Source organism: Myotis yumanensis, unplaced genomic scaffold (genome assembly GCF_028538775.1).
Source record: "Myotis yumanensis isolate MYYU_CA2020_CCGP unplaced genomic scaffold, mMyoYum1.0.hap1 SCAF_12, whole genome shotgun sequence".
NCBI lineage: Eukaryota > Metazoa > Chordata > Mammalia > Chiroptera > Vespertilionidae > Myotis > Myotis yumanensis.
In genome coordinates, this window is record NW_027223763.1 from 2,717,836 (window position 1) to 2,743,250 (window position 25,415).

At 51.1% G+C, this 25,415-nt stretch overlaps 2 protein-coding genes across 2 annotated transcripts in view; one reads left to right on the forward strand and one right to left on the reverse strand.

The window, feature by feature from the left end:
• Positions 1-704: 704 nt before the first annotated feature.
• GTF3C4 (general transcription factor IIIC subunit 4) lies at positions 705-16,750 on the reverse strand. Its single transcript, XM_070430383.1, has 5 exons — positions 16,208-16,750; positions 10,458-12,281; positions 8,845-8,975; positions 6,896-6,984; positions 705-5,546 (listed from the first exon to the last, which is right to left on the reverse strand). The coding sequence occupies exons 1-5, from the start codon at positions 16,541-16,543 to the stop codon at positions 5,482-5,484; spliced, it is 2,445 nt and encodes an 814-aa protein (XP_070286484.1). The 5' UTR covers positions 16,544-16,750; the 3' UTR covers positions 705-5,481.
• A 474-nt stretch (positions 16,751-17,224) lies between these two features.
• DDX31 (DEAD-box helicase 31) overlaps positions 17,225-25,415 on the forward strand; it is a 59,697-nt gene continuing 51,506 nt past the window's right edge. Inside the window, exons 1-5 of the mRNA XM_070430384.1 lie at positions 17,225-17,402; positions 22,647-22,903; positions 23,004-23,079; positions 24,002-24,045; positions 25,084-25,154. Of these exons, the coding sequence (XP_070286485.1) occupies positions 17,307-17,402; positions 22,647-22,903; positions 23,004-23,079; positions 24,002-24,045; positions 25,084-25,154 (544 nt within the window). The 5' untranslated portion in view covers positions 17,225-17,306. The remainder of the gene's footprint in view (positions 17,403-22,646; positions 22,904-23,003; positions 23,080-24,001; positions 24,046-25,083; positions 25,155-25,415) is intronic.

The window sequence follows — 25,415 nt, forward strand, 5'->3', positions numbered from 1 at the left end:
TTCTCCGGTGGTTCCCCGGGAATGACCCGGGACCAATCCTCCTCCCAGAGCTGGTTTTCTGACTCCTGACTCCGTGATCGGGCACAGAGGCTGCTGTTTTCGACGGCTCTGCCTCCTGGGCCACCAGAGCCCAGTGCGGCCGGAAGGGCTGCTTCCAGGGAACAGTGCTCGGGGCAGCACTGGGATGGGGCCTCCCAGCGCCAGCTCACTGCCACCGTTCCCATCAGTAAACCCGCTCAAAGCCATCTACCCTCCTTTTAAAGTGACCTGTCTCTTTTCTTTCACTGCTCAGAACATTTGTCTCTGATTTTCAGCAGTCTTATGATACCGTTAGGTGTGTTTTTTTCATTTTATTTATCCTGGCTGGTGTTTGTCTAGCTTTTCTGGTTGTCAGCAGGAGTGCTGGTCTGAGTTCATGTTTATTGTTGTGCTATTATTGCATTCGGTACTTGGTTTTCCGTAACCACCAGGTGCTATTTACCTGATGTGGACAATGTGTGGTCTCACATTATTGGTGCTCTGTTGATTACTTCCCCTCATGTGTTTAGTGGAATAAAGCGGAGGCTGATGGACTCCCGAGGTAGTTGGCAATGGCCATTTCTCTCCTGGGCAGCTTCTCCTGCTGCTGTCAGGCCGAGGGAGGCCTCCGAGCTTCTGTACAACTCATGCCAACCTGCTAAGATATGCATTCAATATACAAATAATTCTGTTATTTTTTTATTTTGAATAAAAAGCTGGCTGGGGTAACAATGCTAGTGGCTCTGCATACAAAACACAACATATTTGAGGTTATTTCATCACATTTTTACAAAACTCGTTATGTACAGCACTGGATATTCACAGCAACTTTATTAGATTCTAAGGACTAGAATCAGATGAGCAACAGCGACATCCAAAATGGAGAAAAGCTAAAATCAGAGGTCTTTCGTTAGCTGGAGAGCTGGCTGGCAGCTGACTGGTAGAGACAGCGGGTCTGTTACGCCTTCTTTTTTTAAAAAATATTTTATTGATTTTTTACAGAGAGGAAGGGAGAGGGATAGAGAGTTAGAAACATCGATGACAGAGAAACATCGATCAGCTGCCTCCTGCACACTCCCTACTGGGTATGTGCCCACAACCAAGGTATATGCCCTTGACCGGAATCGAACCTGGGACCCTTGAGTCCGCAGGCCAACGCTCTATCCACTGAGCCAAACCGGTTAGGGCTGTTACGCCTTCTTTAGTAAAAACAGGGCTATGCAGTGACATAGACACCCTCCGAGACTTCCACTACATTTTCTCTAGACTCTTCCCACTTCAGACTTCCCCAGAACCCGCTGCCCTAACGGGAGAGAAAAGCTCAGGGCGCCGGGCACTGTGTTCAGGAGAGGAAGGCTGGCTGGTGCGGAGGATCTGGCACGATCTGGTTCAACCCGAGAAAGAAGTCCACCCACTTGGGTCGTGAGTTCTTTGCCGTTTTGAGCGCCTGGGAGAAGTGAGCTGAGCCCCATCTTAAAGGTGGCAGGGGCTCCTCCCTCCCACTCCGGACCACGGCCCCTTCCCGCGCACGGTGCTTGAACTCGGTGCTGCCGGAAGTACCAAGATGAAACGGACAGTCCCTGCCCTAGAGGAGTTTACAGTCTAACAATGAACGCTATGTACACATGTGCAATGGAGGGAAGCCGCCATTTTTCTGGATGGCGGGATATTCCAAGCAAAAGGTGTTATTATTCTTAAAGTTATCATTTAAACACGAAGTCTTAACACACCACCTAATCAGATGGCAAAATTTTTTTTAAAATGTCCCTTTTATAACCTTAAGTTTTTATTTTTATTTTTTAAAATATTTTTTTATTGATTTCAGAGAGGAAGGGAGGAGAGAGAAAAACATCAATGATGAGAGAGAATCATGGATCAGCTGCCTCCTGCATGCCCCCTACTGGGGATCGAGCCCACAACCCTGGGCATGTGCCCTTGACCGGAATCGAACCTGGGACCTTTCAGTCCACAGGCCAACGCTCTATCCACTGAGCCAAACCGGCTAGGGCTAACCTTAAGTTTTTAAATGCCTGTTCCTTTTATTTCAAAAAATGTCATATGTAAACATACAAAAATTCAAAGCGGAACACAAAGATTATAGCATGGGCACTGGGTAAACATAAAAACTACATATCAGTACACACAACACAGACTTCCTTTTTTTATACAGTGTTATTTTTGTATAAACAAATTTGATTATTCCCTTTCCTTTCATACATTAAAGTACAAATCTGAGTCAGTCTTGAAAAGACTTAACTGATTTTTGCATTTAATTCTAACTAGTACCCAAACCCAAACCAAACACCCTGAACCCACCCAGTCTGTTAGCCAAGTGACAAACGATGAAGTCGGAAATGCCTCAAGGCCGCCACAGCCTCTTACATCCTCTAATGCGACCACTTTACAGGATCTTCCTGTGCAAGTAACAGGATGTCACGATGGCGAAGTAAACCATTTTTGACCTCATAAACACATATGACATTCAGAGTTCTGAAATGTACCTCTCCCGACCCATTTACAGTATTTCAACCAGACAGCCTACACCCCTGCTTTGTCGGCATGAGTTCCACCTGCCCCTTTTCAACTCCCCCCAAGCCGGGAATGAACGGACAGACACCGTGTGGCACCCCCTGCAGTACTGCCATAGCCAAACTCACTCCCAGGGCCTCATGGTGGATTAACTCTCCCCACGAGAGTACAGTTATCACTCAAAAGAAAGGCAAGCTACGAAATGCTGAGCCATGCAACTGGATAAAGACGGGGAGAAAGATTCACACGCAAAAGGATTAAGCTCTTCACAGGACACCTTTAAGCCATTTCCCTGTTAAATTCATTAATTTCACACCATGTTTTCAGAAACAGCCCTGCCTTAAGCTGTATCTGCATGTGGGAGGCCCTCGACCAGCTGACAGTGCGGACTCAACTCAGCTGACAGTCCTCACACTGACGGAGCGCGGGGCCCTGGGAGCAAGCACAGGCCCCGCACACCCCGCAGTTGCATCGGGTACGAGGTTGCAGTACTGAGATCACAGGAAGCCACCCCACACGTGCAAATCTGACTTCATTAGAGAAAAGTCACATTTCACGTGCTCTAGAGTCAGTGTGAAGAGCAGAGATCATGTCAGCAGACGTGAAGTTCTTAACTCCAAAAGCCCCTTTTAGATTCAAGAAACAGATGAAGTTTAAAACTCTGAGACTTGAGACACAATCTAAAACCCAGGTTAAGGCTGCCAGCGGACACTTCACTAAAAACTAACCTGAACACCAGGCGCGGGGGTGAGACCCTGAGGGAAGCGGACTCCGGACACACCCTGCAGGTCACTGCATTGCTGACCCTCCAGCGCGCAGAAGGGCGGCCAAAGCATGACACACACAGTCACGGCGAATGGCCACGCCGGGCAGAGGCTCGAGGCTGTCGGTGCGGGGCCAACTATAAAGAGACTCATCGTCTGTCTCTCTGTGTGTGCTGCCCCGTCTCTAACAGGAACACAGGGCAGATACACCTGTCCTTTAAAAAATCTAGGCCTCCTGCCCTGGCCGGCATGGCTCAGCTGGCTGGCTGTCGTCCCGCACCCCGAACATTACACGTTTCACTCCCAGTCAGGGCTCACACCTAGGGTGCAGGCTCAACCCCTGGTGGGGCATGTGCGCAAGGCAACTGATCAATGTTTCTCTCTCTCTCCCTTTCTCTAAAAATCAATAAAAAGCATATCCTCCGTCACGTGAGGATTAAAAATGCTGCCGTCCCCTCAGCTCCTCATGCTCCCAGGCTGGCGGGCTCACCTCCACGGACGGGAGGTGGGAATTTGGGAGGCAGCAGGTTGCGCTTCAGTCCCCAGGGGGAGAAGCCATGTTCTGGTAAAAGAGTGGCATGATTATTCCTATATAGACACACAAAGTAATTCATTAGGGAGGCCCTCTTCAGTTAACTCCCAATAACTCAGTTTCCCCCAAACGCACACGTGCTTTAAAAAACGCTGAGCATCTTAAATGGCAGCAGCGCCACGTTCTCCAACAGCACAGCTGCTGACTCTGAGTGGGAACACAAACGGAAGTGAGGAAGCATTCCATGATTATTAAAACGGCAATGATGCCCTGACAGGATCCCAACTGTTACTGTCACATCTGTGGGTGAAGTGACACGGCTACAGGCATCAAGCGGCTGCAGCCACACACCTGCCGCTGTCTCGTCATGATTCTAATGCTGACTGGTCCTCTTTCTTGAAAATCAACTTAATGTACCCGACACTAAAGGCTGGATAGAGCTCTGGAAGTTACCACCAAAATGAGAAATAGCAAGTGAGGCAAATGCCTTTCACTAAGGATACAAAGTGAAAGCAGGAAACTGTGGTAGTCAAGGCAAACGAGACGGCAGAGACGGCAGGCAGGATGAGTCCGAATTCCACCTCGTACTCCCCGCCCAACTCCCCAGAATTGCGCCCGTGCCACGCCGTGCGGCAGTCCCAGCCGTCCGATCAGCACCGTCCCTGGGACCTGCCCGTAAAAGCCCAACGCTGTCACCCCAGAACGGCTGCTTGTTGTTTCAGGTTTTAAAACCAATGAACACTGAACATCTCTTTGCCCACTGAGACACCGTGTTGTAACAGCAGGCGCAGGGGCCTGCCGTCTGTCTGGCAGTCTCTAGGCAGACTCTGGCCGGACAGACGCGAACCTTCTGCAAATGTCAACATTAAAAGCACTCCACGATTTAATACTGAAAGAAGAAAACATTCTTTTCTACGCACAGACGTCTCGCTCGGGTACCACAGTTTGGTCCGAAGCGGGCGTGGCCGCCTGAGCTGGAGTGCCTACATCCTTACACGCTGAGGAGTTGGGTAGGAAACTGATGACACGGAGATCATTCAAAGTGAGTCACAACTACTCCTTTACAAGAGTCACTTGGCCTTTGGACACACGAAACCCAATTTTAGTCTTGGCTTCAACCTCTTAAAAATATAGTTTAGGAAAATGTTTTCAGACAAGAACCAGCGGATCCGGTTCCACGGCTGTTTGTTGGGGACAGAAGAGGCCCCACGCTCAGACATTGTGAGCATCTGCTGGACACTGACCACCACGTGCCCGGCCACCTCCGCTCTCTGGAGCCACAAGGCTATTCTGGACCCAGGCCAGGATTAAGTCCTCACGGAGCCCACAGGCCCTCTCCAGTCTCTAGAAATCTCCGTTCCTAGAAATGACAGGGTGTTTGTTCAAACTGCTTCAGTGAAGATGCTTTAAAAGCAAGTGCTCCTCGCTGGGCACGGAGTGGGGCTGACGTTCACCTCAATGCCGGGCTCGGCGCCCCGTCACTTACAGACGCCTCTCGCCGCGGAGACGGAGGCTGCACTTGGAATCACTCGGCCCCTTTCCAGCCACGAGGAGCGCCCCTCCCCGCGCAAGCCAGGTCCAGCGCCCCCTCTCCGGCCAGACTATCCCACAGATCACAGTCCACTCCACCGCTGCCGGTCAGAAGACAGGAGAGTCGCAGAAAGGGCAGGGGCTTTGCAGCAGCCTCTTGATCCAGTCGGGGTCTGCAAGGAAGAAAGGCGCTGAGCGTGGGCTTCGGGAAGGGGCCCGTGGGATGACTGTGAACGAGCTGCCGCGTCCGGGCGGCATTCTGTGCCCCTGGACAAAGCGCCCACCCAGCATTCTAAGCGAGGCTGGGCTAACCCGTGGCCCCGCCGAGCTCCCGGCCGAGCTCCGCTCTCTCCTCTAGACCCGCAGCCTCTCCTGCCCGAAGCCGACGTGGCTCAGTGCCCAGTCACCCGCAGGGCGTTTGCTTTTAAAACTTGTTTCAATCTTTTCCTGACTTTTTTAAATGGTATAGCAGCTTTCAGGGAGTGTTTATAAATCCCCCAAATCTGTTTCAAAATAATCCAGTAAGAGGAGGGAAGAGGATGGGGAACCACGGATGAAACATAAAAGGCCGTGAGTGGGCAATTTTTGCAGTTGAATGATGGGCACATAGGATTTATTAAACTCTTTTCTCTACTTTTGTATATGACGGCATTTTCATATATATATATGTATATTTGTATTGATTTCAGAGAGGAAGAGTGAGAGAAACATCAATGATGAGAGAGAATCACTGATTGGCTGCCTCCTGCACGCCCCCTACTGGGGATCAAACCCGCAACCCTGGCATGTACGCTTGACCGGAAACAAATCCGGGCCCCTTCAGTCCACAGGCTGACGCTCTATCCACTGAGCCACACTGGCTAGGGCTGATGGCATTTTCTATAATAAAAAGGACATAAGCTGCCAGGTAAGAAGCCAAGCCTAGGGTGTGGTTTTATGCAGAATGTCTTCTGCTTTACTTCATTGAGCCCACAGGTTCCCCAGAACATGGACATAATTGTGTCTAGTTAGCACATGTGGTTAGTGTGATGTCAGTGAACATCAGGGCATAACGGTGACATTTATCGGGCTGTCTGCGTCACTAATTCCTGTCCATATGGCTAATCTCATCTCAGATTAGTTATCTCAGAAACGTGGGCTTTGCCACTGGGCCATCGAGGACTACAGCCCCGTCACGGCTGCTAGAAGCAGGACTCCACGCGCACACCCGGAGCTGCCCAGCAACGCTGTCCTCGCAGGCATTATCATTTGCAGTTTTCATTCAAATGTAATCTAGACCTGTCAGGTAAAAGAAGTGCGGGCATGTTCTGAACGAATAACTTATAGGAGCAGACGGCAAACTTACACGCTAAAATGCAGCAGGGGTTTGAACACTACATATCCCGATCATGGTTTTACTTAGCTGTGGCTTCATGGTGACACTGTGAGGGGCAGTGTGAGCCTGACCCAGCCGGCGCGCCCCCTCCACCCCCCCCCCCCCCCCCCCCCCCCCGGTCCCCGCAGCTGGGAGAGGCTCACTCACCTTCCGGAGCCGGGTGGCGGGCAATACTATCGTGGAGCAAACACCTTCTGTAGATCAGGCTCTGGCAGGACTGGTAGGTTAAAAAGCACCTGAAAGAAGACATGGTATCGTCAGTTCTACCAACACTGGAAAGCGGCCGTGCTGAGCGTAACGCACCAGTCACACCAAAAGCCACGCTAACCAAGTAAAGGGCAGGCATTGTTCACAAATTCATGGCAACCCCGCACCCACACCGAGGGACGTGCCTGTCAGTGCCCCAGCGACAGACAGTTGCTCATGCAGACGGTCACCGCGTCAGCACTGGGAGACAGACGTCTGTCCCTCCTGACTGTGCTGGGGCTGGGTGGTATGCTGACAACTGACCACCCAGCACACTGACCGTTATTCTTGTGAGTGACTGTTAAGATTGGGGACCAGCACTGTGTTTAAGAACCTGACAGCACAGTGGGGAAACCTGAAGGAGGGAGAAGACAAAATGAATGGTGTGAAAAAGGAAGGGCGAGAACCTATGCGCCCAGGCTCAAGTCCATCCGATGCTGTTCACGCACCTCTCCCAGGACCAGGCCAGGCAGGGCGGGGAACGCAAGGAGATGGGAAGGAGTGCATTTGGGTCTGCACGGGAGGTTTTCCCAAAAGACAACAGTTTTTAAGCTGAGCAGCCAAGGAGCAGAAAAGTTCAAAGAGGAAGAGGAGGGAGGAAGAGATTCCAAGCAGGCTCGCTCTGGGGAGACTTGGGCGTACAGGAAGCAGCTCACACCTGCTGAGAGCCAGCACCCTCTCCCGTGGAGAAATGAGACGGAGGCGATCTGGCACTAACTCCAATCAGCAAACACGAGGGTACCTGCTGTTAGAGAGCCCATCTGAGAGACTATGATGCGTGGCAGCTACTCCTGTGAGCTCTGCAGCCGGAACACCAGGCTCCAGCTCTGCCATCCACCACCTGTGTGACGGGGCAAATGATCTGCCTTCCCCAGGGGCCAGTTGCCTCATCTGTAGAAATGAAATCACCGCCGTGTCCCCATGCACAGTGGCTGTGAGAATAGTGACTCAGGACACGCGCACCGCTCAGCAGAGCACCTGCCACACCGTTGGTGCTCAAGGTGTCGGTCATGAGCTGACTGCTGCTACATGGACATCAAGGATGTGAAGCAGACAGCTAAGAAGGGTCAGAGGCAGGGAGAATAGTAGGGAGAGCTGTGTCCAGGAAGCCAGTGATGGAAGTGCTTCAGGTGGAGGAGGAAAGAGAGGAGGAAGAGGAAGAGGAAGGAGGGGGAGGAGGAGGAGGAGGAGGAAGGAGAGGGGGAGGAAGAGGAGGAAGAAGGAGAGGAGGGGAGGGAGAGGAGGAGGAAGGAGGGAAAGGAGAAGAAAGAGGAGGAAGAAGGAAGGGGAGGAAGAGGAGGAGGAAGAGAAGGAGGAGGAGGAAGAGGAGGAGGAAGGAGAGGAGGGGAGGAAGAGGAGGAGGAGGAAGAGGAGGGAGGAGAGGAGGGGAGGGAAAGGAGGAAGAAGGAGGGAGAGGAGGAGGAGGAGGGGGGAGTTGCCCACTGTGTCCACTAAATGAGGACATGCTGAGTTTGGAGTGAGCCTGAGGGCAGAGAAGGAGGAGGACTTCTACCTTTTATTATAAAGTTAAGCAAAAAAAGCACATCAGTGCTTTTATATTCCACTAACTTTAACAGGTGTTACTTCAGTAATAACCATTTTAAAAATGTAATGCTACTCGATGGAAAACAGCACTCCCCACAAAGAAACTCCTGTGTGTGCCAGGCAGTACACCTCGCCGCTGCAGGCTCCTGGCTTCAGCCAGCCCGAAGCAGCACCCCTGGGCCAGGTCTGACAGCAGCAGCTCCTCCAGCCGCAGGGGCAGCTACGCTGGGGAGGAGCCCCTCGCAGTGCTCTGCCAACACGAAAGTGAACCTGGCGCGAGAGCAGGGCTGGCGGTGGGGGCTTACCGGAGCCAGATGTGGCCGTTGGAGCAGACCGCCTGCTTGCGATCCGTGAAAGGCAAGATCTCCTTGCACAGACTGCAGTGCTCAGGGAAGGTCTGCTTGTTCATCTTCTTGGAGATGTGGCCGATCAGCACCTGGTGAGACAAAGCAGGCGGCGATGTTCAGCGGAGAGGGCACGGCTGCCCGGCACAAATGAAATGAACAACAATGCAGCTTTGCACCCAGACAGGAGATTTCATTTCCATCACACTGTCCGGGAAGTGAAAAGACTCGGCCTTCAACTGTGTCAACTGGCTGAGCGAAATCTATTCTTTCAGGGACCTCTGACAACAGGGTGGACTGTGACCACTAAAGGAAAAACTGTTCTGAAAACCACAATCTGTTACTTGCCTTGTTTTCGTTGCTTCTGAAACAAGGACTTCGGAGTTCTGTTAGAAGACAAAGTATTTAGCTATTACTTACAATATTCTAATTTTAAGAAGGAAAAGCATTAATTTCTGTAAGCAAAGTATTATGTGAAATACTAACTTGGTAGACTTGTACAAATGTCTATTCTTCAAGAAAGGCTTACAAAGGAAAAGATAACCAGGATTAAAAAATAATCATTTCCCCTTCTGATGGCCCAAGACCCCTGAGCGATCCGGTCGTCGCCTGCAGTGTGAGATCCACTGACCTGCGGAGAGGCAGGGTGGGGCGGGACCCACAGTGGGAGTGGAGGAGGGGGGAGAGGTGGACAGGCCGGTGCGAGGCCCAGTCCCAATTTCAGCTTCCCCTTTCTCTGCTTTGGTCTTGTGGTTACACTACTACTTCAACAATGAAAGTCTCAAGAACACTGATGGACTTCATTCTTTTGTTGGAAAAACCTATCACTGGGATGGGAACCCCAGCCCTTCAGAAACATCTTGTCTCACTAGCAGTTAATGTCCTTTGACGTTTTTAACCCATTTACACAGAGCTCGAAGCCTCAGACGGCCCCTCTACACCTGCCATTCCCTACAATTAGTTTACTGGCGTCTGAAGGGGGTCTTACCTACTTACCCTGTACACAGTTTACAGATGTAAAGCCCGTTAACTTTTGGCTTTTTTTTTTTTGCCTTCAAAGTTCTAATTATGGTCCTTACAGCAGGGACAAGCACCCTCCCTTTTCTGGTCCGGCCAAACACCCTGGCGGTGACAAAGCCTGCTTTCTCCCCGTGGAGACGCGCTCAGATTTTACACCGGAAAGGGCTGCTATCGGCTCCCAAGGGCCTTGCACGTGCACACCCAACTGTTTGCTACTTGAACCCGTGCCTTCTCAGTGGGGGACACGCCTCCCAAAGGGGACAGAACATGAGAAAAGGTGGGGATGGCGGGGAGAACAGCGCGGAGTGCGCCCTCAGCCTGGAAACCTCCTCTTGCAAACCCGCACATCGCTCAGTCACCGAGAGGAAGAACAGAACTTCTGTGTGTGATAGGAGCATGTCCTCTGCACCAACCCTCGTTTCCTAGTCCCTCCAGCACCCCGGCCGCTCAACCACCTCAAACACGTCAAAGCACAAACCGAGCTTTAGAAACTCAATCAGGCCCCAAGGACAGCAGGCTTTTCAGTCTCAGCGCTCTTGCCGACCAACACCTACCCGCGCTGTCCGGTCGTCATACTCCTCGTCAGACATGAGGAAGTCGCAGAGCCCCCTGGTGGGGACGCTGGTGTTCTCCGTGATCCACGTGTGCAGGTACACTTCTCCCAAGACCCGCTTCATGTGCTCCCTGCTCAAGTGCATTTCCACAGCTTCGATCTTCCCCTGGATTTCCAGCAGTTTCTCCTCCATCGGCTCATGGCCTCCGACATCTCCCGCCTGGGTGAGGGAGTCATCGGCGGGGTCGTCCGGGTCCCCCTCTTTGCTCTTCTCCTGAAGGCCTTGCTTACTCGCCTGTCTGGAGGACGTGCCTTCTTCTTGCTTGTCCTCCATGGGGCCCATCCCAGGGGAGTCGACTAGCAAGACTTTCGAGTCCTCCTTGGTGGGCTGCCACAAGGCTTCAGAAGGGGTTTTCTGCATCGACTGATACAAAATCCTCAGGAGGAAAAGCTTGAAACGCCAGAAGTAGGTGGCCCCGCTGCTTTCGATCTTTTTTTCCAAAGCTTCTTGTAAAAACGGAGGGATATATTTATCTTTCAGAATCTTCCAGCGCACGAGGTCTAGCAAATCTACCTGTTTAAAGAGGTTCTGAACCGAAGATTCCAAGAGCTGAGCAGCTGCCTCTTCAAAAGTTTTGAGAGCAACAAACTGGACCTGGTAGTTTTTGTTAACGGGATGGAGGCCGTTGACCATGCCCTCAGTTGTAATGATGGCCAGATACGCACCGCAGGGGCTCACCGCTATCCCGTGTGTCCTCACTGAGCCAAACACCTCTGACAGCTTAATCAGCTGGTGTTCAAACTTCAAGGCGACATCGGTGAAGATGGGAATCAGCTGCCTCACCTTGCCGTCGCTGGAGCACGTGTATACGGTCCCGTTCTGCTTGTCTGCCGTCATGGAAACGATGGGCATTGAGTGAAGGCCCGTGACGTGGGAGTTGTGAACATTCAGACCTGCCTTGGAGATCAGCAGGAGACACCAGAACACATAGGGTCCCCTGGCAGCCACCACCAAGCTGCAGTTACACTTCTGGTAAGGGTGATAGAGCGGGACACACTTGATGCTGTGCACGGGCAACTGGTCCATTTCTTTCCACAGGACGATGGGCTGCCTTAGCGTGAAATAGCCTTTAATGGCCTTGAGATTGACAGGGAGGATTTTTACGGGTCCGAAGGCACTCCCCACAATAAGGCCACTCATTTTCCGATTATTGTGCTCATATTCCCACCAAAACAAGACACTTGGAGAGCTGATTCCCGACTCGATTGTGTTGCAGGAAGAGATGGACTCCTTCCCCACGAAAGGCAGCTGGAACTGCCACACGGCGATGTTGCCGTTTTCAAAGAGGACGGCCAGGAGCACGCTGCCCACGTCCCGGCACTCGTTGTTGTGCGTGACCTGCTGCGTGGTGCAGATGCCCGACCACTCCATCCTCACCGGCGTCTGCATGCTGTGTCTCCTCTGGAACTCAGCGAAGTCCGCCAGGTTCCCTCCGGGGGCCTCGGTTTTAGAGAACCTGTAACTGGTCTCAAAGAGACGGTCTCCGTAAATCTCAGTCAGGTCGACCAGCTGGACCCACTGCAGCCTGTTGAGGTTAGCCTGGATGGTCAGGCGATTGTCCAGGGTCAGAGCTGCCAAGAGGCACCTGCCATTAGCATCGCAGCCCATGGGGGACCAGGTGGTGTACTTGAACCCTCTCAGTGGGGGCAAAGCCTTCCCCTCGGGGTTGAACGCCCTGTCCAACATGAAGGTCTGGCTGATGGCGGGGTCTGGAGAGCTGGCAAATTTCTGTTTACACTGAGCAACTTCTGCTTTTGAGCCAACCTGGAAATAAGAGAGATAAAAACTATCAGGTAAACATTTCACTCTAGAAATATGTTTATATTACTGAGGCTACAATAACTGAATATGTACAAAATTTTACATACAAAATATATATTTGTTAATTTTAGTATGCCATGCATTTAAAAGATCAAATACAAGCTTAAAGCTAAATAAGCATATATTCACAAAATGGTGATTTTTAAAAAAGGATCAGAATAAATGTTGCCATTATTCATAGGCTGGTTTCCACCTTCTTAGGATGGACATAAGCAATGAGGATGAGAGAGATGTACCTAATTATTTTTTTTCATAGTTTTACTGATTTCATAGAGGAAGGGAGAGGAAGAGAGAGGTAGAAATATCAATGATGAGAGAGAATCCTTGGCAGCCGGTCCAGCCTGCAACCCTGCATGTGCCCTGACCGGAAATGGAACCGTGACCTCCTGGTTCATAGGTCGATGCTCAACCCGAGCCACACCAGCCGGGCTGATTCTTAAGAGTCAACAGAGCATTTAGCTAAAGTCACAAAACAATAAAAGTGTTAAAATGCATGAAAATATACATCTTTGATACAGATAGATATTTTGATTCTTACAATATCTTTGCAATACAAATGCAAACTTCCTCTCCCTCTTCCAAGTTCGTAATGTATGTACATCAGCAGTGCCTAGCTGTATGATGATGATCTCTTTAAAAAGATTGTAAAGGGACATTAAAGACGGGGGAAGAGCCCTAGCTGGTGTGGTTCAGTGGTTGAGCATCGACCTATGAACCAGAGTCAAGATTAGATTCTCAGGCGGGGCACATACCTGGGCTGCAGGCTCAATCCCTAGTAGGGGGCGTGCAGGAGGCAGCCAATCAATGATTCTCTCTCATCATTGATGTTTCTATCTCTCTCTCCCTCTCCATTCCTTTCTCTGAAATCAATAAAAATAACAAACAAAAAGATGGGGGAAGATAAATGACCAAAAGAATGTGGTCTAGAGCCACAAGGAAATAGCCAGGAAGCCTAAAGCGGGGAGGCGGAAGAAAGGGGAGAAGCAGAGGTCTAATAAAATATGGTTTCTGTTATGTCAGAAGCCAGGAGAAAGGACTTGACCCACTGTGTTAGAGAAGTGGCTAACAGAGAAGCAAGCAGAATCGTGCCATTCCTTTTTGGTGTCAATCTCCTTTTACAGATATGCTGATTTTCAAACTGGACAGGGTAGAAAAATGTGATTCAAAAAGAACTCAAGCCTAAGACATATACAGACATAATAAAAGTCACTTTAAATGAGTTTAAGTCCCTAAACCCAGAGGAATTACACTCCAGGGCACAGACAGAACTTGGGAGATCAAGTTCGGACAACTGGGAATGTGTGAGAAACAAATGCAAGAAATAGTTTCAGAATATCCCCCAAAAGGTAAATAGGTAACAAAAGCCACAGACCATTAAGCCTGATAGGGAATAAAATTCCTCAATGTTTTCACAAATGATTGGCTTATGTAGATGGCAGTGACCATCAGAAACCAGCATAAGACAATTGGAAAAACACAAAGTTATTCTCTCTTCTGCTGAAACCGCTAGATAACATAAATAAGCATGTAAAATGAGAGGCAGATATAAAGTTGTCCAACAAATGAATTAGAAGACTCACTTTTCCTAAAGGGTGTTACACACAATACTCCCCTAAATGGTCCCTTGAGGAGTTCCGTGGCTGTAGTCATTCCCCCAGAAGAGTTACGGGGCAAGTAGAGACTTAGTATCGAACTTTTAAAAACAGCCTGTGTGTGTGTGGAGGAGGAGGGGGTCATCCTAAAAAAATGCCCTGGAATAGTGTCTCAGGCAGCACATCTTGATTCTAAAAAGGCACTTAGGTAATCTTCTGGATACACTTACGGGCATGCTGGAGACATAGTATAAACCGGAAGTTCCAATGATGGGTGCAGCTTTCTAGCTGGTTATAAAATAACGCTAACAAAAGCCCAGAGCTTCCTAGGGTAGATACAATGTAAACGATGACACAATGAATCCTGGCTCTGTCAGTAACCTCTGGCCCTAAGTTCTTCAGTTACATATTACTGCATGTCTCACAGAGTCAGGAAGGTCACATAAGTCAATATATGTAAAGCGTATATTAGTAAGTGCTCAATAAATGTTAGCTATGATGATGACTATTAATTCTCTAAGAGGTAAGTAAATGTTAACGAGACCTAAGAAGAGTATTGTAAAATGTAGGGTAATGTTGTCTACCAAATGAAGGGTAGATATCCTATAATATTATGTTAGAATAGGTAACTTACTATAAATAAAAGCTACCATAGAACTAAAAGTAAACTTACAGAATCTGTAACCCAAAGCAGCACCACAGGATAAAATACAGGAAGCGCACGCAACCCTCGTCCTACTCATGTAAGAAGAACTGTTGGTAGGGTGGAGAGCAGCATGAATCTGGACCAGCAGGGAAATTCCTCACGGTTTTGTGCAGTAATTCCTAATGTTAGTTTGAATGAGCCTACTGCACATCGCAAAATTAGTTAACAAATTAAAATAAATACTCAGATGCCCAAGAAACATACTTCAGAGTCCAGCTTGCAGAGGCCGACCCCCCGCCAACCATTTAATTACATACTACTAGAGGCCCGGTGCATGAAATTCGTGCAAGGGGCTTGGCCCTCACAGCAGCCCTGCCTCCCGCCCACTGGTCATTTCAGAAGGTCATCCCAGAAGGTCGTTCCGGAAGTACATATGAACATCCTTAAAGACAGCAAGTTCCTTTCTTCTGCCTCCCTCCTCCAGCGTTTCTCAACCTCACAGCACCACCAGCCCCTGCCCACCTGATCTGTTTATATTTGGACCAATTTGTTCATATCTTCTCCACGAAGAGCTTAGAGGGCTTAGTCATACAAGTTAACCAATGACCTAATTCAACACCAAGTTGTCCGCTTAAGACTTGAATGAATTATGCTAAAAAAGTGAAGCATCAATTGAGCGGCCAGCTGTTAAGGTATATATAATGTCGGGGGGACACCCTATAGATACGTAACTTTACGGCGCCTATCACCAGCTGCTAGAACACTGGCATTTTTTCACTCCCGGGGCAGGGACTGCTTCATTTTCAGGACCTAAGTCAACACCCCGCTGACAGAGTGGCATCGAGCGTCTGTCCAATGAGTGGATTTACACTTTGATAGATCACATATACCCATACAGATCTTTACAGGAAACAGCGAAAGTGTTTACACTGGGCTTCTAAACCATGAAAATGAACCTTGGGGCGGGGGGGGGGGGGGGGGGGCGGACTCTGAAAAGAACACTACTAGAGAAAGACTTAGGAACCCCCAAGTTCTGGAGGCAAACTTCGTTTCTATGAAGCTGGAAGCACTAACTACACAAAGACCATTCCACTCCCCGAGGGGTTTTCGCTGTTAAACAAACACCAGGGCGAGAGCTCCAATCCAGCATTTGCCCACCTGCCCAGGGTGAGACCCATTCATCTCAGTCGCTGCAACAGGTAAGACCACGGAAAGGACCAACTTCTCTTCTCCAAAAGCAAAGGAAGAGGGAGAGGAAGGCACACGTCGGCGAACAAAGCCGGCCGGGGGCCTCGGGGCGTGAGCCCCAGACAATGGGAGCCGCGGCGGGGCCGGGGGTGGGTCACCGGGGGGTGGAGTCTCAGGACGCACCGCGCCGAGCTCCTCCTGCACCGCAGCCCGCCGGGCGCGGGGGACCGGGCTCCGAGGGCCCCTCGGGGCTGCGTGTGCCGGGAGGGGCGCGTGACCCTCACGCGGGGCACACAGCGCTGCAAGGTTGTGTGTCATCAGCTACGGCGACCCCAGCCGCTCCGTCCCGAGCGCGGGGTGCAGAGGGGAGTCCCCGGACCCGGCGCCGGCGGGGGGTCCCCGGGGACCGGAGGCGCGGCCGCGGGAAGGCTGGGCTGGCTTACCTTGAGGAGGCAGGTGCTGAGCGGGGCGGGCACGGAGGTGCGGTGGATAACCAGGTCCTGGCCCGGGTTGTGCACGTCGCAGATGAGCTCCAGGACGGCGATGCTGCGCGCCGTGGACACGGACACGCGGTGGTCTTCGGACCAGGCCAGCGGCTCCAGGCCGCTCACGGCGTGCTGCAGCTTCACGGCCGGCTCCCGCCGAGTCGCCAGGAGGCGGAACGCGTCGCTGGGCCCGGGGGTCGCGTCGGTCACCGGCTCCCTCCCGCCCGCCTCGCCCTCCTCCTCCTCCTCCTCCTCCTCCTCGGGCCGCGCCCGCTTCCTGTCGGCCGTGTTCATCTCCCGTTAGCTGCGGCGGCCGGATCCCCGGGCGCGCCAATCCCGCGTCGCCGGCCGATTGCCGCCTCCCGCGCCCGCCGCCGGTCGGCCCCCAGCGCCCTCCGCGGCGATTTTTCTCCCCTCAGGCCCAAAGCGCCGCCGAGCCAGGAAGGACCCCGCCGTTGCTAGGCGACCCAGCCTGGCCGGGTGGCCAAGGCGCTGCCTGTCTAAAAAAAAGTGCCACCTCTACAGGCGGGCCCCAAGCGCCTGCACTTGGCTCACGGGTGGGCTGGGGGCAGGGAGCCTAGCGAGCCCCCACTCGGGGTGATCAAGCCTCAGACCTCTTTTAGTGACTTCCCCGGGGCCACTCAACTGCTGAGGAAAGAGTCGCCCGAGGGCAAACGAAGGAAATGTTGGTTAGATGGCGCACGGCCTCATTCCGCAGAGGAATACAAAGAACTTCACAAGCATGGACTCTGGGCTTGAGTGTCACTTGGCATCCGCCGCCACAGGCCGAGCCCCAAGGGATGCCAAGCGGGACAGCCCCCCGCCTCCGGGTTCCCCCCCCCCCCCCCGCCCCCGCGCCGAGGTCACCCCGGGGGCGGGTCGTGTGAACGCTCCCGGGCCCTGCGGACCCGGAAGGGGCGCGGCCACAGGCGGGGGCGGGGCAGCTACGCGGGGTCCTCGCGCGCGTCCCACGTGAGCGCCAGCGGAGCCACGGCCCTAGTTGTCGAGGTCCAGACGCGCCCGCTGGTCCGCGAGTGTCCGTGCCTCCCCGCCGGCCATGGCAGTCACCGACGGAGCGCCCCTCCAGCTTTCCGAGCCCGCCGCCGCCGCCGCCGGGACGTCCTCCGGGCCCCGCGCGGCCCCGGCGAGGCGGGTGAGTTCCCACCGACCACAGGCCCGTCTGCACAGGCCCGAGAGGCCGTGTGGCCTCGGCCCGATTTGGAATGATTTCCGGAGTTGAGGGGCGGGGGGGGGCGGGGGGGGCGGGGGGGCAGTCGGACCGATTCTGGAGGTGTCGCCGAGCCACGGGTGTCTAAGGGCAGATTACACCCCCACCCTCGCGGGGAGAGCCGGCGGGGCCGCTGGGCGATGGAGTCGGAGGCCCGGGTTGGAGCCGCCTCCCCTGGAAGCGAGGGTGGACGCTGGGGCCTGAGGCCCAGCCCTGACCCCACCCGCGTCTCGCGGCCATCGTTTTCTCGACCGCCAGGGTCGTTGGTTCCCGCAGCGAGGATTGGAGACCGGGATTTCTAAGTGCTTTCAGAAAATGACCTCGACGCCATCCCTGTGCAGAAAGGGGGAAAGTAAATACAGCTCGTCGGGGTAACTCCCTCGCCGGGGAGGGGGGGAAAGCGGGAAACGTGTCCAGGAGGATGGACTTCCCGCCCGGAAAAGGGGAGGGGTCCGGGCAGAAAAGCTCATGTAAAATCGCGTGACTTCAAACCCCAGAAAAAGTGCAGTCTCGTACCAAAAACTTGTGTGTGTGTGTTTTCTTGGAAAAAGCAACAGATCATTCCGTTGAAAATTCTATTGCCAAGTTTCAGGGCGGCCGAAATTCCTTGAGTTCTTCTAAGCTAACACCCAGTGTCTCGCTGCTCTTTGATTTTTTTTTTGATTTTTTATATGTTTTATTGATTTTTTACAGAGAGGAAGGGAGAGGGGATAGAGAGTTAGAAACATCGATTAGATAGAAACATCGATCAGCTGCCTCCTGCACACCCCCTACTGGGGATGTGCCCGCAACCAACCTACATGCCCTTGGCGGGAATCGAACCTGGGACCTTTCAGTCCGCAGGCTGACGCTCTATCCACTGAGCCAAACCGGTTAGGGCTCTTTGATTTTTTATTTTTATTTATTTTTTTTGTGTGCCCATGTGCGACCAACTTTAGGATTTGCAGATTTGGGGGTAAAGTTTTTGGCTTGCCAGTGGTGTGGTGGCATCTCCGGGGGGGAGGTAGGAGGAGGAGGGAAGGAATGTGGGGGCAGCGTGGTGTTTGGAGACAGACCTGGGATTAGGTGCCGGCCTTGCCACCCACTAGCTCTGTGACCTGGAGGAAGTTACTTCACCTCTCTGATCCTTCCGTTTCCTAGCCATAAAGTGAGAACAGTCACTTCTACTTTACGTAAGGTTATTTACGAGGATGGAAAAGGTGATGTACGTAAAAACTATACATTTCCTGAATCAGAAGCATTTTTTTTTTTTTTAAATATATATTTTATTGATTTTTTACAGAGAGGAAGGGAGAGAGAGATAGAGAGTTAGAAACATCGATGAGAGAGAAACATCGATCAGCTGCCTCCTGCACATCTCCTACTGGGGATGTGCCCGCAACCCAGGTACATGCCCTTGACCGGAATCGAACCTGGGACCTTTCAGTCCGCAGGCCGACGCTCTATCCACTGAGCCAAACCGGTTTCGGCCTGAATCAGAAGCATTTAATAAATGATAAAACATAAATCAGTTCATCTGGGCTCCATTTTGTGCAATAGAATTGCTACATCGGGAGGGCGGTGGGGTGCCTGTACCAGGTACTTGCCTTGTAACTAACACATAGGAAGCACTTACTGATTCTGAGTGAGTTGCGTAAATAAACGTAGGATGTCTGATTTTACCAGTGTTTGAATTATTGTGTCAAAAGGGTGTTAATGAGGTGGTGACAAGTGTCTACAGTGGTCTTGTCTACATTTTCATTTGTGTCTTGAGTGAGGATTGTGCTGATCAAGTTTGCCAGTAGCCTGAACGTGGGATGGGTAGCCAGTACACTGGATTTGGAAAGACTTCGAACTCAGTGCAGAATATTTTCTTTCTAAAGTTTTTTTTCCTGATTATTAAAACAGTTAATAATTTTGAAAATACTAATTAATAATTAGAAAATTCCAGAAGTAGACTTAAAAACACACACCCATAAGCCTGGTTAACATTTTGGTATCTGTCCTTTGTAGAAAACAACTCAAAACAAAATAGGGATCAAACTATTCATGATGTTTTCTAACGAAACATCATACAACAAATAAGTAGTATCATAGCATTATCATCAGGAACCTGGGCTGTGAGTCGATGCCGGGCAAAGCCTGGGTCCCTCTGTGGTCCTGGGGCAGCTCACCTCACACCTCAGTGTTCTCAGCTCAAAGTGAGATGATACCATACCTGTATTGATAAGTGAGTTATTTCACATAAGTACTAACTACTCAGTATGTTTATTAACATCAAGGACGTGGTATCTAGACTTTTAGGGCTAGAAGGCCCCAGAGGTCATCTGCCATAGCCCCTCACTTTACAGGGGAAGGACAGCCGCAGAGAGAAGTGACTTGCTTAGTGCTGTGCAGCTCATTTTGAGTAGATCTCGGTATGTCCTTGCCCCTCTCTGCTCAGATGCCACCTCGAGAAGCATTCCTGTCCCCTGGCCATGGGCGCTCCTAACCCTTTGTACAGACTCTTCTATGGTACAGCTCTAGGTTTGGGTTTTGGGTGTTGCACTTTGGTCTCTTTCACGAGCGTGCTAATCTTGCAGCTTTGTACCCTAAGGATCAGGCTGCGGATAGCTGCTGAGTGGCCAGTACGTGAAGTTAATGTATTGTGGGTGGGGGAAGCTACCAGTAGTCGAAGTGTCCAGATTGTGGAAAGGGAAAATTCCATTGCGTGTAATTCGTTTATTGAGCACACGCGGTGTGCCAGGCATGAGCCAGTGCAGGGGCTGCCTGGGTGGAGAGGAGACCAGGAAAGGCTCTTCCCAGGACAAGTGAGCTTAGATCTGAAGGATGAGTGTTCGTTGGCCGGCCAGAAAGGCTCTTCCCAGGACAAGTGAGCTTAGATCTGAAGGATGAGTGTTCGTTGGCCGGCCAGAGGGAGGTTTGGAGACATGGGTGTGGGAACAGCACATGCAAAGGCCCTGAGGAGGGGAGGAGCATGGCACATTCGAAGAATTAAGGACGACCAGGACAGCAGAGGGTACAGCTGAGACTGGCAAGATGGGCAGAGCCAGATTCTAGAGGGCTTTGTAGATCAAATTACAGATTTTTTATTTTAGCCTAAGAGCCATGGAAAGCCTGTCTAATACTATGCTTAACTCTGAGTACTTGTTTTTAGAGAGAAGTTGGCATGGGAATAAAGGGTGAGCCGGATGGTAAGGGATCTAAAATCTGTGTCCTATTTGGAATATTTAGCCCAAAGAGGAGGGAGAAAGGCAGTCATCTGATGTACGAAGGAATATTATGTGCAGAGGAAGTACTCGTTCTGTGTTGCTGCAGAAAGCATACTCAGGCTGAGGTCGATGTCCAAGGCGGCAGATCCTGCTGAAGGTCAGAAACAGCTTCTAAACCCCTAGAATCTGGCTGCCTTGAGGGATGAGACCAGAAGAGGAGGTATATAGACAGCAACTCCAAGGCCACCTGTCAGGGCCTGGGGTAGGGAGTGTGTGCCTGGCGGGAGTGGCCTTTGTGCCTTTTCATGCTCCGGTACCATGTGCCATGGATGGGGTAAAATCTGCACATTTCATTCTGCCCTGCAGATTCAACAGACCTGACATTTGACTTCATCTCTTTTTTCTTTCTTTTTCTTTCTTTCTTTAACCTGAAATTCATGCACTTGGGACTTTGTAAAAAATTTGTAAAATGAAGTAGGTCAGTACTTAGGATTAATATTAAATGTTTGAAGTGTGTTTATTAAATTACTTAGATATGGAAGACCTTATGGTTGCCAGGAACAAATAACTATTATTGGTAGGTTAGTCTGAAGCAAATTGTCATGGTTAAAACAAGCTGGTGTGTGCCCAGCTGGCGTGGCTCAGTGGTTGAGCATCGACCTATGAACCAGGAGGTTGTGGTTCAATTCCTGGTCAGGGCACATGCCAGGGTTGTGGGCTCGATCCCCAGTAGGGGGCAGGAGGCAGACTATCAATGATTCTCCCTTTCCCTTCCTCTCTCTGAAGTCAATACAAATATATATATATATATATATATATATATATATATATATATCCTAGCCGGTTTGGCTCAGTGGATAGAGCATCGGCCTGTGGACTGAAGGGTCCCGGGTTTAATTCCGGTCTAAGGCACATGCCCAGGTTTCGGGCTCGATCCCCAGTAAGGGCATGCAGGAGGCAGCCTATCGAGGATTCTCTCTCATCATTGATGTTTCTATCTCTCTTTTTCTTCCTTCCTCTTTGAAGTCAATAAAATATATTTTAAAACTAAAAATAAAACCAGCTGGTGCGTACATGAAAGTCATCATTTCAAGCTAAGAGGAAAATAACATTCCCAGAAAAACCAAAGCTCCAGAGTAGCAGGCACTGGCTACTCACACGATGTTTTTCTTCTCCTGTGTGAATTGGAAGGGAAGGCCAAAGAAAATGGAGGGATTGGATGTTTCTCCTCCTGGGGGTAGTTGGACAGTGTGTACTCAATCACATTCATGGTATGGAAATAAGAACCAACAGGCAAGAAAATAACCTGGTGATGTAGCCTGGAGTCGGTGATCAGGTGGGGAACTGAAGGGCGAGGGGAGTTGGAAGAATTGTGGGAGGAGTGATGGCTGGAACAGGATTCCCATTGGAATGGAAACCGCGAGTAGGAATTGTCTCCACACCATCTGAATCTGGGGCGCAGCTCGAGGGGAGGATGGTGGTGATCCAGGCGCTCTGGGGCAGCAGTGATGGAGGTTTCTGCTCCCTGGCACGAGCTGGGACCCAGCATAGTCACCCCGGGCTTTGTTGGTAGAGAAAAGATGTATTCTCTCCCACCCCGATTCTCATGTCGTGGGTCCCTAGCGATATGGACTGACTTAGCAGCCAGACTTCTCTGAAAACAAACTCGCTGGTTAATATTGAGCCCGGAAAATGCTTCTCCCTCCTGCTCCTCCCCCTCATCTTGGCTGAGTTGGTAGTGACGATGGATGGTGAGGTCTCATAGATGAGTGAGTTGAGCTTTTGTGGGATTTTGCTTTTGGAGGAAAAAAGCCGAGTCAAAGAGCGTGGTGGCAGGCCCTAAACTGTTGCTTGACATATGGGGCCTAATGATCTCTGCGGGGAGATGCCATTCCGTGGGCAGTGACGCTTCACTCCGAGCTCTGTCTTCATGGACTAATGCACCTCTCGCTGCTCTTTCCTTTGGGGAATGACACAGCGAGCACAGGCCACCAAAAGGAAACGCCAAGCGTCCAATGAGACTGCCCCAGCCAAACGGGGGAATGCGGCGTCCTCTCTCCCCGCCAAGAAAACCGCTGCTAAGCCAGCGCAGAGGGGCCTGAAGGGGAAGGCGCAGAAGGTGTTTTCTCGGAAGAAGGCTTTGGCTGGTGCGAGTGAGAAAAGCCAAGAGCAGAAGCCGGGCGTGAAGACTTCATCGTTGTTTAAAAACAACCCTGAGATTCCGGAGCTCCCCAGGTACGCCCAGGGCAGCGCACCTCGGGAGTAAAGGGCTGGTGGACCCTGCCTTTTTCTTTGTTTATGGGAACTCATGCCCGATTTTGTTCATCATTTGCAGACCTGAGGTCAAGCAGGTGCAAGAAAAGGTGTTTTCTTCAGATGCTTTTCATGAGCTGGACCTCCACCCACACTTGGTAAGTTCCTCTCTGGTTCAGAGGGTCGCTGGTTTGGTGGACTTATTCATTCAGAACGTCTGAAAGGGCAGTCTAGGGAGAAATCCCCGCTCAGGGGTTCTGCTCCCAGTTACCTGCGTGAGCTCAGGTCGATAAGCACTCTTCCAGGGCAGTGCGGCGAGCGGCAAGCTTAGTCGTTCACTATGTCCTCATCCCCCTCACCCGTTCCCTCCCTAGTTCAGTTTAGGACTGAGATCCATTTACAGGGCTTTAACTCAGCCTCCTCATTACTGGGTAGATGTGACTTTGAGGCGTTCTGGGCGCAGATGTCACAGTGGCCATAAGGGGGACTGAGCTGCATCTTGCTGCTAAGGAACGTCTGTGGTTATAAAGAATCGAAGGAGAAAGACTATTTTAATGTGCATTTTCTATAAACAAATGAACCCTTTTTTCTCTCCCATGACTGAGTTCGCCATGCTTTATGAGAATGGAGAGGAAATCCATGAACGTTAGGGATTCCCTTTGCCCGCATGGTCCTGGCTTACCTCCTCCTTCAGGGTGGGTTACACAGCCGTTTGCTCACCCACAGGTCTGAGCAGGGTTTCTCAGCCTTGCTGCGGCGCACACATTGGGGTGGTAGCTCATTGTAGGGTGTTGAGCGGCATCCCGAGCCCCTGCTCACTTGATGCCGGTAGCGCCCCTCCCACACTTTTAACAACCAGAGATTTCTCCAGGGGTTGCCTCATTGGGCAGAACCACCCCCTGCTGAGCACCACCGTGGTAACCAGTTTCATCTCTGGTGGGGTTTTTTGGGTTGTTTTTTTTTTTGCATCCTTATTTGCAAATATAAATAGATTTATATTTTGTATAAATTTATACTAAAAATTTGATAGTTAAAGAATATATATATATATATATATATTTTTTTTTTCTTCTCTTTCAGATTTCCACACTAAATACAGTCTTGAACATATTTCATATGACCAGGTAAGAGTTCCAGGCGAAGCCTGATGTTCTTAGGACTTAAGTGGGTAAAATTGTATGGAATCTGAATTGTCTGTGGAGGACTGAGCCAGTTTGTGTGTTGGTGTTAGAGAACAACGCCAGGTTGTTGGCTGTTGAGGGCTCAGCCTGTCCCTCAGCCCCTCGGTTTCTCCACCTGCCAAATGGGAAACCCTCACCTCTAAACTGTAGGTCTCTGGCCTGGAAGATGGTCTGCATAAGACCTCACTGTTGTTTGTGCTTCTCTGAAAGTAATTTGTTAAAAATACAGAATGTCTCGTGCAGTTTCTTAGTAGTAGGATATAGTCGACCTAAAAGACAGACGTGAATATGTGGTTGGGTGTAATGGGATACGAAAAACTTAAAAAATGTTTGTGACTAATGAAGACTCCCAGGGGCGAGAGTCCTCTCTGGGTGTGTGTGCTTCTATAGGTAAAAATAGGAATGTTAAGAATAAAGGAAGCCCCCTCACCATTTGTTCAGCTTTGTCGGCCCACTTAAATGGTTCCTCTCCCCTTTCGGTTGCTGGTGATTAAATGCGCATGTGGACACTGCCCCGTGTGTCCCTGCAGTTATGTCCTGGTTTTCTGCAGCGCGAAGCAGTTCCTGGCTCTCGGGGGCTCACAGCTTCCTTTACTCCTCTGTGCGGGGGGGATCCCCCCTACTGTGTTGCCGCCTTTCCTGTTCCCTCTTCCAGAGGCCAGAGGGCGTGGCAGATGCTTTCACCAGTGCCAGGCTGTCGTCATGCCGCCCCGTTTCTGTTCTTAGCTGGTATGATGGGATGGCCACTCTCTGCTTGCCTCAGCATTTCAGCTAAGTTCCAGAACCTCAGCTGAGGGTTTTATTCTCCTGCTCATCGGAAGTGTCTCAGCATCTTCACTTGGCTGTTTCGGTAGCTTCTAAGGAGGCAGCCGGTAGAGCAGCGCATGGGCAGTTGCCTTTGGTGTGTCCTGCATGTCTGCCTGTAAACGCACATGGGTGATGTGTGTGGCTAACCATGTTCTTTCTTTTGGGTGGCCCAAGTGTCCAGAAGCAAAGCATCCCTGCGCTGCTGGAAGGCAGAGACGCTCTCGTGAGATCCCAGACGGGCTCAGGTCAGCCGTCCTTTAACTCCTGCCCTCCCCCGGAAGCCCAGCCGCAGTCCTGGCCTGGGTTATACAGAGAGGTGTCGGCTCGTGCTAGTGGCTGCTTTGTTGTGTTTGGGGAAGGGGAGGCCACGCTTTGATCAGAGCCCTGGATTAATTCACGTAGTGATAGGAAGGGGGCGATGGACAGAGCCGTGCGAGTCCAGTTCTGCTCTCGTTCCTCAGAGCCTGACTCAGGGCTGGGCCAAGTCCCCCCATCTGTGCCAGAGC